This window comes from Sphaerodactylus townsendi, linkage group LG02 (assembly GCF_021028975.2).
Source record: "Sphaerodactylus townsendi isolate TG3544 linkage group LG02, MPM_Stown_v2.3, whole genome shotgun sequence".
NCBI classification, from domain to species: Eukaryota; Metazoa; Chordata; class Lepidosauria; order Squamata; family Sphaerodactylidae; genus Sphaerodactylus; species Sphaerodactylus townsendi.
The window spans coordinates 84,167,342-84,184,160 of NC_059426.1; the positions used below are offsets into that span (position 1 = coordinate 84,167,342).

Consider the following 16,819-nt stretch of genomic DNA (forward strand, 5'->3'; position numbering starts at 1 on the left):
TGGGTTGCCAGCTGTGGGTTGGGAAATACCTGAAGAAGAAAAAGGAAAGTTTGAATCTATACCCTGCCTTTCTCTGCTGTAAGGAGATTCAAGGCTGCTTACAAACTCCTTTTCTTCCTCTACTCACAACAGACACCTTGTGAGGTAGATGAGGCTGAAACAGTTCTGAAAGAACTGTGACTTGCTGAAGGTCACCTATCAGGCTTCATGTGTGGGAGCAGGGAAACAAATTCAGTTAACAGATAAGAGTCTGCCTCTCATGTGAAGAAGTGGGGAAACAAAGCCGGTTCTCCAGATTAGAATCCACCATGCTTAACCACTTCACCACGCTGGCTCTCATACAGTTCCCAGAATATAGCCATATCTGCACATTAATATGTGTTACTGACTAAGCAAGGCATTCATCCACAGTCTGGGGTGTGAGGAAGTAAAAAATTGTATGCTATTCAATATCAGACATTTTTTTCTCTAGTCTGCTGTTTCTTTCATTGACTATTCCCAAGTATAAGGAAAATCTAAAACAAATGAAACATTGATCTTAACTGTATCCCAGACAAAACTAAGTATAGATGTTCTAGTGCTTGAGAACCCACAAAGTCTTTATAGATATGAGACTCACCTTCAGCTGCACAGTCAGATGGGTAGTACATGAAAACTGGTTATAGCTATAAATTGTTTGTAACAAAGTGAAGATGCTTAATACAAGGATTTAAGAGCTGTACAGAAAGACTGAAATGCTATCATATTCAGATATCTTTGCTAGATTAATTGTTTATGATTTGGACACAATATTTTTAAAATAGTCTATTATGAGCCCATTGATTTTTTTTCATGGTTAACTAACTAGAGTAAGTTATAGGTTTATATGATCTTAATAGTTCCAAGTACTCCTTTATATATGTTCCATTCATGTTTTATTATAAGATTTAAAATACTTGTTAGCATAACCATAATAGGCTGCATGTGAACATGTTTATCAAAAACATTCGTATGCTTTAAATGTAAAACATGTTCATTTCTTACTTATGGAAATGAATGTTTTGCATTGTGACAAACCTTTATATAATGCCATGAATTAAACAGAAGTCTCCAATCTCATAATAGCTTTCCAGACAGATAGCTGTTGAAGACTTTCATGATCTTAACATCTGCCATTAAATTATGCTCAATAGAATACCTACAAGAAAAATTCAGCTGAATTATACATATAAGAATGACCCAATTACACCTTTCACCAAGATTACATATAAACAGAATTCAAGGGCAAACATTGTCAATCAATTTCAACTTCCCATGCAAGACCATTTCAAAAGCCACAACAATTTTTTTCATTGGGTTGATACCATATTAATATATCAGAAGATCATATGAAGCTGCCATTGGTAATTCTAGTTCAGTACTGTCTGCCCTGATAGTGGCTGTCCAGGGTAGTAGGTAGAGTACTTTCACAGCAGAACATCCTAGCATCCTTCTGAACAGAGAAAGCCAGGAGTGATCCTTCTGAATGCAAAACATTTGTTCCTCTGCAGTTATCGTCAATTTGGATGAAAGATCATTGTGCAAAGCCCTGGTTATTGAAACAGAATAGCTCTAGTCCTAGTTTGTACAAATTGGTTGTGAGGGGAGAAAACAAAACTGCTTCATTGTAGAAATCCAATCAGACATCTCAGAAATAATTCTTGAGCCTTCCCACCACACATTCATGTTCCCTTGGCAAAGATTACTGGGTTCCAAAAGTTGCTGCTCAACCATAGTATTGTTGCATGCTCCAGTATACATTTCATTAGTCCTTTCTGCTATACAGTATTGAAACACCCACAACTTTCAATACTATCTTGCTAAGTCAGTAAGCAATCTCAGAAAGGGAGAAAAACATCTAAAATGTTTCCCAAGGCTGTCCATCAGTATGTCTCATTCATGTGCCTGAGAACCATACATGGTTTCCCTTTCTGAGATACTTACTGAGTTTGAGGCTTTCAGTAACTACTACAGCACCCAATTATTTATCTAGATGTTCTAATAAAATGTGCTCCTGTTCATCCATGCAGCTGTTTCCCAAATATCATTTAGCTTTTTCTTCTTTTTATATAAGAAAATTCCATTACACACAAAAACATTTTTTCCTAATTTCCCCCCTAAAAACATGTATTACTGAGCCTCAAAATAATTACTGTGACCACATGAAGTTGGGCCATCTTTCCCTCCATTCTTCCACCCATCCTCTCAATTATCTAAACATAGAACCATAGAGTCAGCAACATCATGAGACTGATTCAGTCTCCAGTGACATTAGTGTTTGTTTTTCTGGTGACATCAAAGACAGTATAATCCACCCCTAGCTTTGCACGGGAGTTTCTTTCATTAATGTATAAAGGGACCAGTTTTGATAGGTTCATTGTCTATTGTGATCACCTTCTCAGTACTCTGCCTGGTATGGTACTAGTTTTCTTCCCTCCCCAGCTGCTGGTGTGGAGAGTTAAGGCTCTGCCATAAGAAATATATGTCCCAATATGAGTCATTTCATTCTAATAAAAATGCAGTTACCAAACTGAAGGTTAAGCTGAAGTGTCATATTTGGCATTGGAGTTGGCAATCTGGAAAGAGAATGTCATTCTATCCCAATCAACAAAAATCAAAACACAAGGAGCACTTGTTTAGTCAAGCAGCCTCAGCAATAAATATCTCTTCATCTTGTTGAGAATAAATTGTGTATACATCAATAAGAAAGCCTGATAACACTATTTTTAGGAAGGCATCTTTGTGAATATTTTGAGATACACATAGACACACAACTAAAATGGAATTAGATGTTCACTGTGCTACATTTTTGTCTCCCTATAGAAAAGAATGCTTATGCCCTTGTATCTGCCCTTGTTCCAAAGTGCTGGCCTCCATGTGATGCCTGCCATTAAAGATGCATGCCTCCCTGTCTGCTCTTAAGTGCAGGATCCCATACATGAGTATCCAATGCATGAAATGTAAACATTAATAGGACTGGCAAGAAACTCGGAATAGTGTGTGTGGATATAGTATTAGGAGTGCTGATCGATTACACAGCTTACCCTTGCATATCTGGAGGAATACGGATCCTCAAAAAGTGCCCAGATACGAGGCTGCCACCTCTTCCAGAAGCCCCCAGGCCTTCCATCTGGGGAATCACTCAGTGCCAGGCGTTTAGTCATCTCCAGCTCCTCCTCACCATCCCCTGAGTCACCAGTGCCATCTGCGTCTCCATCTTCAGCACTGCTATCCAGAGGTGCCCCTCCAAAACTGTCAAGGGCTTCTTCAGCATCACGGTGTTGCCTATAAGTCATCCAACAGCAGGGTTCCACATCGGTTTCATCAATGCCCCAGAAGGCCAGCTCCTCCTCATACAGAGGTCCACATACATCTGCTGGGCAGTGCAGCTTACCTGTGCGGTAGTAGTTCAATATATGAGCAAAGACTCCTGGGTGCCGGTCAAAGAAGAACTCATCTGTGCGTGGATCATAGTCAAAGTGACTGTGGGCATCCGGCTCGGCAATCCAGGCCAACCGTGTGCCAGGCAAGGTGCGCAAGGTGCTGCGGTAAGTCTGATGCCTAGTCCCTCCCACGTTGATCACAATACGATCACTCTCATCGCCCTGGCCCATCTCGTCTCTTATTAGGCATGTCGTGGACTCATCTAAACAAGCACAGCACACGGCAAGAACATACGGGGTGTCTGCTTGTCTGCAATCAATAACTAGATACCATATCCATTTGGCCAACAGCTACCCAGGTCAAGGGCATGCAATGGTCATGGCCTCTCATGCCCTTCACTCTCAGCGATGCAATGTCATGAGTCCCAGTGAAAGTTATTGATGGCAGATCCAGATTCTTGATATCCTTGTATTGGCAAATTAAAACTCTTATGAGAGTATCATTTAAAATAAGAGTTTGGGAGTCCACCAAAAAAATAATAATATAGCCACGCTCTCCCACCAATAGCAGTGGTTGTAGGACTTGGTCACCTAGGTGGTCTGAATATCAGGGAGTAAGACTACTTTCTTGGTTGTATGTTGCAAATAATAAATCTGGTTGCACACAATTGACCTACAAAAGGGATGTGAAGGGGAATAGTGGCAAAGGAAGGCATGTGCAACAACAGATTGAGGATGGAACAGGCGTTCACAGACACCACACACACACACACAATATGGTGGGATGAAGACAGAGGGGCAAATACCAGCTGCCCAGCTGCAGCAAGTAGACTAAATCTCTTGAGGATCCTGACGCCTTTTAAAAACACGTATTGTTCTGTGGGTTAATCGTAGAGGCAGGAACAAGAGGTGGCTGGCTGTTAAGAAGAGCTCAACATGCAGCAATCCTAAGATTTAGGTCGACTTAAAAAAAAATCAACAAATACACAAAAATCAATGCATCTAAAGGAGTAGTGATGGCGCTGAGGCGATAACAAATCAACAGTGGAAAAAAGCAATATTTCTCCGGCGACAGCTCTCCAGTGCAGACAAAAGAGCACGGAATCCGGCAACAGTGCCTTCCCTCTTCTCGTCTTTTTTTCGCTTCCTCCTTGTTGATGCAGATCACCCCTTGCAGCAGCCCCCCAGGCGCCCTGGGGACCTGCTACTCGAAGGCCCCCTCCGGGGACTGATCACAGAGCAGCTGTCGTGACCCGGGGTTCGGGGCTCGCTCAGCGCGGCGTGGTGCTGAAATGGACAGCGCTCCAGCCTTCACCAGCAGGCACCGCTTGGAGGAGAGGGCTGGGCAAATGTATGCCTTTAGGAGAGGGCAGGGAGGAAGCGGGGGGAAGGGGCGATCCAAAGAACCCAGGAGCGGGGTCTCTTTATTCCTCCTCCCCAACGTGTCAGGCAGAGGACGGCAGCAGATCCAGGCGGGTTGGGTCCCACTGAAGCCTCAGGTGGGCTCTCGGCTGCCAAGGCGAAGATCAGCGCGGCTCCCTCTGCTCCCCCCTCCCACGCGCCCGCCGCCCAAGACCGCGCAGGTGGTGCCAAAGACCTCGCCGCCGCCGCCGCCGCCGCCGCCGTTCTTGGTGCTGCTCTTCGCAGCTCAGTCCAGCCAGCCAGCCAGCCAGCCAGCCCGGGCTCCGGACGCTTCGGCAGAGCGCAGGCGCGGGGGGCTCCGAGTAGAGCAGTTCTCTCTGGGTCCTAATGCAGCGGGGGAGGGGGGGAGGGAGGCAGCTCGCCGCTTTCACACGCGGGCGCAGGCACCGGCAAGTGTCACGCCGCTGGCGGAGTCACGCAGCGGAGGGGCATTGCTTCTTGGAGGAGTTTAGGCAGGGGAAAGGGTCTGGGGGAGGGAGAGAGGACAGTGGGCAGCTGCAAAAGTTGGAGCTGGAAAACACCTCGATCCTCTGCAGCAGGAGCCACCTCTCCGTTCAACGCTTTTGTGTCTGCGCTTCTCTGCATGAATGACCAAAGCGGATTCACCGTCCTTTCCGGTTATTCGCTCGAATCTGCTGCTTCTCAGTGGGAGCCACAACTAAACAAAGGACGGGCGGAGGAACTGGGAGGGAATGGGTGAGGGGAGCTGGGTGCCTCTCGTCCGCTCTTGGCGGCAATGTGAGAATGATAGGGGGGGGGGGGGGCCGAAGGCTAGAGAAGGGGTCTGATGGCTCCTTTTGCCTTTCATTGCGGCAAGGAGGCTGAGGACCACCCCGGAGGCAAATGAAAGGACCACCCCGAACTCTCTCTATTCAGTACCAGCGAAGAGGCACAGCCAGGCGGGCAAGGGAGGGAGATTGGCAGCCGCGTCTCTATTCACCGGCGTGGGGGGAGGGGAAGCAAAAAAAATCGACGTCAGCTACGTAGCATTTTTCTTCTGCCTTTGAAAAACAGCGTGACACACACATGCACACACTCACTGGCCTCACTGCAAGAATACGAGGTGGATAAGAAGGGGATTTTTTTTCCAGATGGGAGCTTGTCTCACCACACGTGGCGATTGCTCCTGAAAGCAAAGGGCAGCAATGGCTGTGCCGGCCTTGGCCAAAATGCATCGTTCCTGGCAGGCGCATTGCCCCGCTTGCACATCACTTCTTGCCTCCTGGAAGCAAAGAGAAACAGGCAGGTGTTGCTTCATTTGCAATGGTACGAACATTTGTAGGCAAAGGCACAAAACCCAATAGATTTGGTTTCTTGAGATGGCTTGTTTACCAGAAGAATCTCTGGGAATGGAAAACCTGTGCTCCTTTTGAGGTATATTCCTGGCTTTCCCTCTGATTTCTGAACCATTTCAAAAGCTCTTAAATGCAGATTAGAAAAAAGAAAAGAACTGAAATTCAAGACCAAAAATGAAAAGCAGGTGAAGCTCAACGACTGGAAATGTTGAAAGGACAGCAGCTTAAGCTCAAAACCTGGAATACACTTGCATTCAGCTCCTCTGCAATCATTTGGGCTTATTTTTCTTCATAGTGCAATGGCTGGGGTACCTATCCACACCTATTCAAAGTGACTTGGAAGGTAGTAATTTTCCTAACAGCAAATACATTTCTGAAGAGCTCTCATGGTTGTAAAGGCCATTTCAACTGAAGTAGAGCTGGTTACCTTTTTTTTAACCATTGAAAAAACATGCTATTCATCTTGGGACAAAAAAGCATGGGGCACTTTCATGCCTATCTATCTGAGAGGAGTGTGTTGAGAAAAATGCCCCCACTGTTAACTACTGTAGTGTTTGCAGTAGAAATCTGTCAGATTTGGCTGCAACATCATTCATGTGTTGCATCTTGTTCCGAAATAATGTGTATGGGAGAGGAGAGGAGTCACATCAGTGTTTTTCTAAAAGCAACATCAACAAAGTAGTATACAGAAAAAGTTGTTCCAGTGTTCTGCCTCACTCTTGTTTACATTCAACTGTTGCAAAGTTCTGAAGATGGTAGTGAATAAATGACAGAAGAAGAAGATTGTTTAGCCTGATCTTCTTATATTCCAATTTGTTGCCACTGTATAATGTGCCATTGAAAGCAAGGAGGTAGAATTGATTTGATAAGCTCGTCCCCTGCCTGCCAAATCAGAAATAGTGATTAGTTCCTGCACACGCTGTATGCTAGAAATGGAAGATTCACAAACCCTGCACTTCAGTGAAAGCAGTCTCTCAAAGAAACTCAAAAGTCTCAAAATTATTTCAGCCACTATATGAAGCTGGGAACTGGATATCCAAAACCATGGGCTGCACCACAGATGATATGAACATGTGAACCACTCTATGTACTAGTATTAGCTTGGGCAATAGTGCTCTGTCAATAGGACAGACACTACTGTCTCTGCTGCTGCCATCATCCCTTCCCAGGAACAATGTCAGCAAATGCTCTTTGCTCGCCTAGGCCATTTTTGGGTTTATTTTTCCAAAATTTGAAGCACTGTCTGGCATCTTGTAGGGAGCATTTCCCTCTGTCCTTTTGTAGCACATGCAACAGTTTTAGCTCTGTGTTGCCTTTGCCTGGATGTCTGGGGCAATTTAAAAGTACTAGTGCTGACCACTAAGGGGAAGGGAATGAAGGGGAAAAGCCCTCTTAGGGCAATTCCGCACATGAGTAAAATAGGTTCGACCCAGTTCCCTGAGAAGGGTACTAACCTAGGTCGAAACCATTGTTGTTCCCCACTGCAACCAGCTTGATCCCAGCTCGGAGGCGGGATCATCCTGTGCCTCTTCGCCGCTCCGTTCCAATTGGCTACTGTTCTATGGCCATGTTCCATCTATCCCCACACATGTTATTTAAAAAAAACTGCCACAGGAATGGAGAGATGAAGGTGGCATTTTTTGATTGGCTGCTTACATTGGTATGTGGAAATTGTGCACCGTTTGTGTGACCAGCTATCACTTCGAACGCAAGAAAGAAGGGGAAAAAAATTAGGCACAATTTTTGCCACGGCAGTTCTCCAGCTGTATGCATGCCTGAAGCACTCAGCTGTGATTGGCTGAATGGGGGACTCCTGGTACCAGAGATTCCACACTTTACTGGAATCAAGCTGGGTTTGAGTGTGGTTCTCTGAAAAAGTAGTAGTTCCCAACTGGAGTTGAGTGTGGTTCCCTGAAAAAGTAGTAGTTCCCAACTGGAGTCGGAAATTTGACTGTTACACGGGGCGAAGCTGGTACAAAACCATGTCGATCCCAGTGGTTGTGCAGAGCATTTAGGTTGAACGCAGCTCGAACTTAGGTCGATAATGCAAGAGCGGAATCGACCTTAAAACAGCAAAGATTCAGATAGAGCAGTGGTTCTCAACCTGGGGGTTGAACGATCCTTTCACAGGGATCGTCTAAGACCATCAGAAAACAGTCTTTTTATATTTTATATATACCAATTTTATGGTTGGGGATCACAACAATGTGAGGAACTGTATTAAAGGGTCATGCCGTTAGGAAGGTTGAGAACCCCTGAGATAGAGCAACTAATGCAAATGAAAGCCACTGCTTATACAGAATAGCCTTTCCTGAGCCCCTACTAATTCGTGAACTACAGAAAGGAAAACCTACTTTTCAGAGGGGAGGGGGGGTTTCTCTCATTTGTTTGCTAATTGGAAACATTTCCTGTCAGTTTCGTTATCTCCAGGCTCTCTTTTCTTTCCTTTGAAACCAAAATCTCCTTGATCTCTCTAAACCAAGCAGCCAGGGAAAAGATTAACAAATATTAATGAATGTTAATGGATGCTTTTGCATTTGTTTTCTGTATAATACTGAATAGGATAATTTCTTCTGTTATTTCATATGTTAATAAATGAGTATACATCCCTAGTCCGGATGACTAAAATAATATAAAGGTTTCTTTAGGATGGTAGCCAATTCTGGATGAGCAACTTACTTGCAAGAGTGGTCCCTGGATTAGAAGATTGTGTGCCTGTATATGAAATAGCAGTTTTAAAAATCACAGAAGTAGAGGGCAGGCTGAACAATCTAGTGCACCCCAGATAAGGCAGTCAGGTTACACATACATTTAACAATGTTGACTGTGAGAATTCAACTTCCCCTGTTTCATGTCTGATATATAATGGGTGATGTATACTGCCATTTATGTCTGTGTACTCTAGCCTATATTGGATTTATAGTTGAAGCCCAAAATGCTTAGAGAAAAATCTTGATGCTGCAGGCAAGGCTGAGTAAAATCCACTTTTACAACCGAGTGGGGAAATGGATAGATGACACTGTTGGGCCATCTTTGTCCTGTTACTTTCTTCTTGCCCCACCTGGTTTGCTTGAAACACATAAATGTCAGTCCTAAACTGGTTGGGAGAAGCAAACTTTATAATGGGAGTTTGCATGTCATGTTTCTCAGCTTCAGTGGTGCACGGGAAATAATGTTAAACATTTTATCCTCCAAAACTCATTGACTTCAATGGACTTAGGCAGGTGTAACTTTTTAGGATTGCACTGTATGGTATGTAATATACACCATTATGTTGAAAAGGATAATAATAATGATATTATAACAGGCAGGAGTGGTTAGACTCAAGTGACATACAGAAGTTTGTAAAGACATTGCAGTTAAAACAGATAAAATGAATTCAACGGATATAGCCTAGGACATTTAGATTTACCAAATGCATTTGACAATATTTCACATCAAAGATTAATGACTACAGAGTTGTGGAATCTAACAAAAAATAGCTTGCTGGACAGAAAGCTGCCTTAAGAGCAATAGAAACAGGATAGTTATAAATGGAAAATCAATCTCTCTCTCTCCTTCCCTCCTTCCCTTCCTCCTCTGCACAGTCAAAAGAAGTGCTGAAAAAAGACACTAAAAAGAAGAATGCACTCTATACTTGGGTTGTTTTTCTTAATACTTTCTCCAGCCAAACTCTGGAAATTATATCCATCATTGCAAGCATCACATTTAAAAAGCTCTGTTTAAAATATCGTCATGGGGTTAGTTCCAAATTAAATTTTCTGAATAAAACTTTCATGGATCCCCTCTCCCCCTGCATCCCACTTACCTCCACAAAAAGCCATTCGTGGGAGAGAGGGGACCCTGCGGAATGGTATAAGAGTGGTCTGTCTGGAGCAAGAAGAGGGAGTCCATGGAAATTGCCCATCTAGCTTGGAGTCAACCAACACTGTCATATTCTTGACCATCTTCTGTTCTTCTGGTTGCTCACTGGAATGGATTTGTCTTCCCCAGGCTGTGGGTCTTTCTTCTAAGTGGCAGCAGTATGGGCAGTTAAGTTCTAAATGGCTGAAGAATGGATTGGTCCTGTGTTTCAAGCAACTGGTATTCTAGGGGATTCTTCAAAAAGTGGGGTGCTCATTCAGACTCTTGTTTTGCAATTTTTTCCTTCTTCGTAACATTGAACAAAACATTAAATTTGAAGTACCAGATATTGTGCTGGAAACATGGATTCATATTGTGGGTCAACTTACTTATTTACTCTCACCCGGCTTCCATCTGACAGGCAACAATAGGATAACCCCGTGTACATGAGGTTATGAATTTCATCCTACTTCAACTATTAATTGAAGTGAGGGCAAGTCATGGATGACCCTGAGTTTGGCAAACTAAGCCTTCTCTGTGGAACGTTTCCCAGAGTAAAGGTAGTGGTTGCTTCCCCAGCTAAGCAGGGCCTGAACAGGGCCAGTTAGTTAGGAAAGGGAATTCTGTGAGAAAGGCAGGAGTTATACAGGCATTTAAAAAAGTTGAGACATTACTTCAAAGATGAAAGAGGTGGTGAAAGAGGACACTTGCTGTCTTGATGCTGAAGGCAAGGCTGAGTAAAATCCACTTTTACAACCAGATGGGGAAATGGATAGATGACACAAAATGTCTGTAGGACCATCTTTGTCCTGTTACTTTCCAGTTGCTGGATGATCCTCGTCAAGGATTTTTAGGAAGATACTGCATTGAGCAGGGGGTTGGACTAGGTGACCTGTGCGGCCCCTTCCAACTCTATGATTTATTTTTGTTTGACAATTGTTCAGCAGTATGATGATACAAACATGCAGTGGTATGACAGTCCAATAATGCAGCAATGTAATGAATAAAAAGTAAACCCTTTCAAAATTAACATATCGAGAACTGAAAAAAAAGTTTGCCAGCACATAAGTTTTACTTTTACCTTCTTTTTATGTTGCAAGTGTAAGATTTCATTTAGATATATCTTTTTGATGCAACATGTTAAAGTGGAGAATTATTCAGATCAGTGTGCAATGTCATTGAATCTCAATGCCTAATTATTTCAAATCATCAAAAACATGCATGCTTGCAGTTGCAGCAGACTGAATGAAAAGAAGGGAGGCTGCTTTTCCTGTACAATAGATTATATCCAGTCAGATATTTGGGCTGTGTATCAGTAGCAGGGATTTAATTACTCTCAAGGGACACTGATTAATAGAAGGATAAATGTGACAAGTGTATCTTGTATCCCAGTGTACAAGAAAAATAAATGCTAATTCTTCCTGGATCATTCAAACACTACAGATTTAAAGGTGACATAATACAGGTATTTACATTTACACAGGATGAATATCATTGTCAATGAGAGAATGAACTTGATAATAAACTTGCTGCAAGCATATGGTACTTGATGGAATTCTCAGTCTCCTGAGGTGAAAGTTGAGGTGAAAGTAACTGAAGCATATTTGATTAGAAGGCTAACCACCAGGGCTTATTCTTGGAATCTTTTTTAAATGCCATGATTCATTGTAGAAACATGAGATGCAATAGGGCTGCTTCATCCACACATGTACACTCATCATTGGTGACAGCAGAATAAACTGATAACTGTATCTAAGCTCCCCCACAAAAGTTCAAATAACCCAAATGACCCAAAATGAATTCAGCGTGTTTACTTAATCCTGACTTCTTCACTGGTGCCTTCCTTGTTCACTTTCCAACAAAAGACACTCCTGGCCAGAGTGAAAGCAATGAAACCAGTTGTGGCCAAGGCACACTCCTATTGAGTGATCATCTACAGACCATGTCTTTGTTTCACAAACCAACTATATTTAAACAAAATCATGTTTCCACATTCTGTCTAAAGTGAACTGAGACTCTTCAATGGAGGTATTCACATGTTTAGAAACAAACTATTTTGCATGTCACTAGTGAACCGGCTACAGAATTAGCCCAAGCATGTGGTGGTGCACGCTTTCAAAGAAAGCCTCGACCCAGAGATCTTGCAGTGGGCGATGGTGGATGAAAACCTGAATACCCTTATGGGATGGATCCGCATGGCAGAAGAAGCTGAGGCACGACTAGTGGAGGTGCAGAAATCCAAGCGGAAAACCAGTCCTCGGAGGAGATCTTCCCTGGAGAAGCGGGGGCTGGTGAGAGGATTGAGCAGCCACAGTGGGCAAGAAGTGGAGGAATCCCAATACGCCCTCCAGTGCCACCTCAGCTGCAGGGGCCTGAGCTGTGGGGAGGGGGTTGGCGGCCGCCTGCCCTGAGCAGTGGAGGAGCATGGCAGTGCCATCCCCTGCACCCTGCAACAGGGGTATGCCAGTTGGGAAGGGCCGCACAAAGGTGGCTGAGGGTGCAAGCTTGGCTCTGGCCCCCTGCAAGTGGGGTTTCTCCTCTGGCAAGGTGTCCAGCAGCGAGTGCAGTGACCTATCAATGGAAAATGACAATGACCTGGCTAAAAGGGCATCTGAGGCCAGGTCCCTGCAAAGGGCTTGCAACCTTGGGTGAGTGTTGAATCGAATCCCTTGTCCTACCCCTGACTCTCTCTCACAAGACTACTGGACATGGCTGGGTGCCCATGGACTGGTAGACTTGGGTTGCTCCAAATGCCTGATGCACCCCTTGGTGGTGGAGGGGCTTGGACTTAAATTGTGGTGCCTTGCGTGCCCCATCCACTTGGAGCAAATGGACAGGAGGGCAATGAATGGCACACCAGGCACCCATAAGACTGAAAAGGTGGGGGTGAGTTATGGATCCCACTGGGAGAGCCAGAGCTTCATAATTGTGACCACGAGCACTGGTGGTCCTAGGCATCCTGTGGTTGCAGAACCACAAGCCCGACATTCAATGGGTTGAAAGGGCAATCCACTTCACTGACCCCACCCTGCACCCCACACATGAGGGGGGATCCAGTGGTGCAAGGGGTGCAGATAGCAGAGGGAGAAACTCCTAGCCTCGGTTGCACGGTGTGGGATTGGGAGGTGGTTGAGATCCCCCCGCATCGGGTCTGCACATTGGGTCTGCTCAAGGAGGGGGAATGTGACAGGCTGCTGCCCCACCACAACACCCACTACAAGATTGAGCTAGTGCTGGGGGCCCACTTTCAGAAGGGGTGCTTGTATGCCTTGAGCCTCCAGGAGGCGGGCACCCTACGTGAGTTCATTGCCAAGAACCTTGCCCTGGGCTTCATCCAACCTGTCTCCTGCTTGCACACCACCCTGATGCTCTTCCGAAAGAAACAGGATGGCTCCCTCTGGTTATGCACAGACTACCGAGGCTTCAATGCAGTCTTGATGTGCAACACATACCCACTGCCCCTGATCAAAGACCTCCTGGGATGCCTGGGGCGGGTGCTCACAAAACTGGACCTACACGAAGCGTACCACAGCGTGTGCATTGCCAAGGGCTAAGAACACCTCATGGCTTTTAACACCCAGGTTGTTTAGTTTGTGTACTGAGTCACAGTGACATAACACCCATTGGGCAAAGTGGGCAGTGGCTCAGAGCGCCCCCTTGTGGCGGGCGCCAAAAATGCAGGGTTTGTTTGTGGGTTTTTTTGGGTATTTTAGTGGGTTTTATGTTTTTGGCCTGTAGGGGATGCAGTTTTTAGGCTAGCAGCACCAAAATTTCAGGGGTATTTCAGGAGACACTCCTTATGCTATCACCCAGGTTTGGTGAGGTTTGGTTCAGGGAGTCCAAAGTTATGGATTCCCAAAGGGAGTGCCCCATCACCCAATGTTTCCAATGGGAGCTAATAGGAGATGGGGCTACACATTGGAGGATCCATAACTTTAGACCCCCTGAACCAAACTTCACCAGACCTGGATGGTATCATTAGGAGAGTCTCCTAAAGATATCCTGAAAGTTTGGTGCTGCTAGCTTAACAATTGCACCCCTGATAGTGTCTCCCCCAGCCCAAATTTCCCCAGATTTTTCACCTTTAAATCCCCCCCCCTTTGGCAAATGGATTTAAAGGGAGAATCATGAGGGTCCCCAGTTTAAACACATTGAAAGTGGGATGCTGTTCTCAGGGTGGGAGAGAATCAACCCCAAAAATAGGCATCACTTTCTAATGTTAGAAACTAGAATTAGGACCCCAGATTCTCCCTTTAAGGTGGATTTAAAAGGAGAATCTGGGCTCCCTAGTTTAAACAGCACTTGTTTCAACTAGGGGGCCCAGATTCTCCTTTTAAGTCCACCTTAAAGGGAGAATCTGGGGTTCCCAGTTTAAATAACATTGAAAAAGATGCTGTTTCTGCCAGTTGGGGGGACTGGATACAACACCATAAAATGTTTTCATAGCAGTAATAAAACATTTTGAAAGCATAAACATCTGGAGAGCTACAGGTTGCAGACCCCTGATTTAGATACAACTTGTTCTCCCTTGTCCACCCAATCACTGCATCCAGACACTGTTTTAGGGCAGAGAGAGCAGCACCAGGAGGGTTTGATAGAGAAATACATAGTTTGATGTCATCTACATAATGATAACAAGCCACTTCAAAACTTTGGATGATTTCATTCAAGGATCTCAGATGATTATTAAACAGCATAAGAAAGTGTACAGAGTACAGTCCCAAATGATTGATACTGCCTCTCAAAAGGAAGTATTTGCTACCAATCAGACAGGAAAGACCAAAAACAACAAAAGACAAGTCCTAGTATTCCAAAGCATTCCCCTGAACTTTTAAACATAATATTATGGTTGACTGTAACCATAAATGGTTGATAGGTCCAAGATGACCAAACAGGAAGCATTCTAATCCATCTATAACTAGTCTAGCATAAATTAAATGAGTGAGAAATATGAAGTATATCTAGGGTTTCCAGGTCCCCCATGCCTCAGCCACTGACGGAGATGGAGTGTTAACATTCCAGATCCAGGCTGGGAAAATCCTACAGTTCTGGGGATGGAGCCAGGAAAGGATAGGGCACAATGCCACAGAGTCCACCCTCCAAAGAATTCCCCCCGCCCCCCAGGGGAACAGATCTCTGTAGTCTGGCAGTGAGTTGTAATTCCAGGAAATCCCCGAATCCCACCGAGAAGTTGGTGTCCCTAGTTATAGCATAAGAGAGAGACACAAAAGAGGGGGTGGGGTGGAGAAAGATGCTGAGTCAGCAGCAGATGTTGCAGCAGCGTTGAATAATCTAATTTCCAGAGTTTGGGGATTTCTTATGATACTTTTTCACATTTCTTTACAAAACATATTTTCTTCTTCCTACTCCACTTCTCTTGACAGTTTTTATTTTCTCTGTAACATACATTAGTCCAACATAGGCCCCCACTAATCACTTCAGATGCACACCAGGTGGCAACTAGCATAAAATTATCTCCTCACTTCTCTCACTTTCTTCATCTTTCCCTTTCCTAAGTCTCTATTGATGTCTGTGCCAAGGTAAATATCACATAAGAATAACCATTCCACACCTACACATTAATGTAGTTTCTTTCCAAGCTAGCAGACAAGCCACATTTCACAAACCAGAGCCCAGTAAATTAATCAACACAAAGGGAGATGAAACTCACTTGATCTTGTAATGCCGAAAATGTAAATGTAAAAAATAGCTGTAAAATCCCCTAAAACAACTTTACACTCTCCTTCCATCATTGGTGGCAGTTCAGTTTGCAGCCCAGGAAAGGAAGGTTTCCTTGCCATAAGACAATTGGGTCTGGGCAATTACTTTCAACTAGAATTATCCAGACCTCAAAACACTTAATTAAAATTCCATTGGAGCACCTGAGATAATAGCAAATTAAAACAATTCTAATGTAAGATTCAAAGAGAATTAAAAGAAGTGTTGCTTCCAGATGTCTGCAATAGTTGCTAACTTGACCAAAGATCAACCTTCCATTAGCACCATTTAAATCTAACTGGTTAATCTATGTAATTCTGCAGGTAAAACAAAATACTTTTGAAGCCATAGGCTTTAGTTTGTGTTTCTCAAGGGCTTAAGCATATATGGAATTTAATCATAATAAGCATGTTTTTGTCATATATGACATTTCTAGAAGTACCTAATACAATTTCACAGTAAAAATGGACCAGATTGCATTTTACTTGCTGACTATATTATTTTTAACTATGAAAAATATTAATTGTTCACTTGTTTTCATTTATTTTCTGCAAGTAAATATTAAATTTGTGCTTACAATGAAAACCAAGAAAACTATTTTTTTCCAGCTAGGTCCTAAGCTGTTAAGCAACTGAGATGGGCTGTTGATTGCTTAAGGACAAAGTTCTCCTAACTGTTCTGCTAGATCAGAGGTTAGATATACTAAAGGAACCAAAAGGTATCATAAATTGATAGCTTGGCTGTTCTCAGTTGTACTAACAATTTTATCAACTCATCTGATTTTGAGTTAAATGGGGAAAGAACTAAACTTGTGGCCACAGCAAAATCTCTTCTAACAAGAGATTCATTGAAATTAAATCTGCATCCAAGGTTAATTTCTTTGTTCCATGCTGCAACCTGGTACTATGTTATAATCTTTCCTGCAAAAAGATGATATCCTATATTCAGTTCAGTGGAGGAACAAATGACAGTTGTACCCTGGCCTGAAAATGGAGATAAAATATTATTTGTGCTGCATCAATTGTTAATATATTTTAGGACCAGTTTGTGTGTCATATGATGGAATAAGGAAAATGGAAGTGCAAGGAAGCCGAGCTTCTGCTTTCCCTGCTTCTTCCAGGCCAAGGGGCTTACAGGTCT

The 16,819-nt window shown here is 43.7% G+C and overlaps 1 protein-coding gene across 6 annotated transcripts in view; it reads right to left on the reverse strand.

Moving 5' to 3' along the window:
- Positions 1-4,944, reverse strand: part of KCNC1 (potassium voltage-gated channel subfamily C member 1) — a 162,613-nt gene extending 157,669 nt beyond the window's left edge. For 2 of the 6 annotated variants that reach the window (XM_048486555.1, XM_048486551.1), the window contains exon 1: positions 3,063-4,944. In XM_048486555.1, coding sequence (XP_048342512.1) covers positions 3,063-3,632 — 570 coding nt within the window. In that variant the 5' untranslated portion in view covers positions 3,633-4,944. The remainder of the gene's footprint in view (positions 1-3,062) is intronic. The other 4 variants (XM_048486553.1, XM_048486552.1, XM_048486554.1 and 1 more) reach the window with 3 other exon arrangements.
- Positions 4,945-16,819: the final 11,875 nt, after the last annotated feature.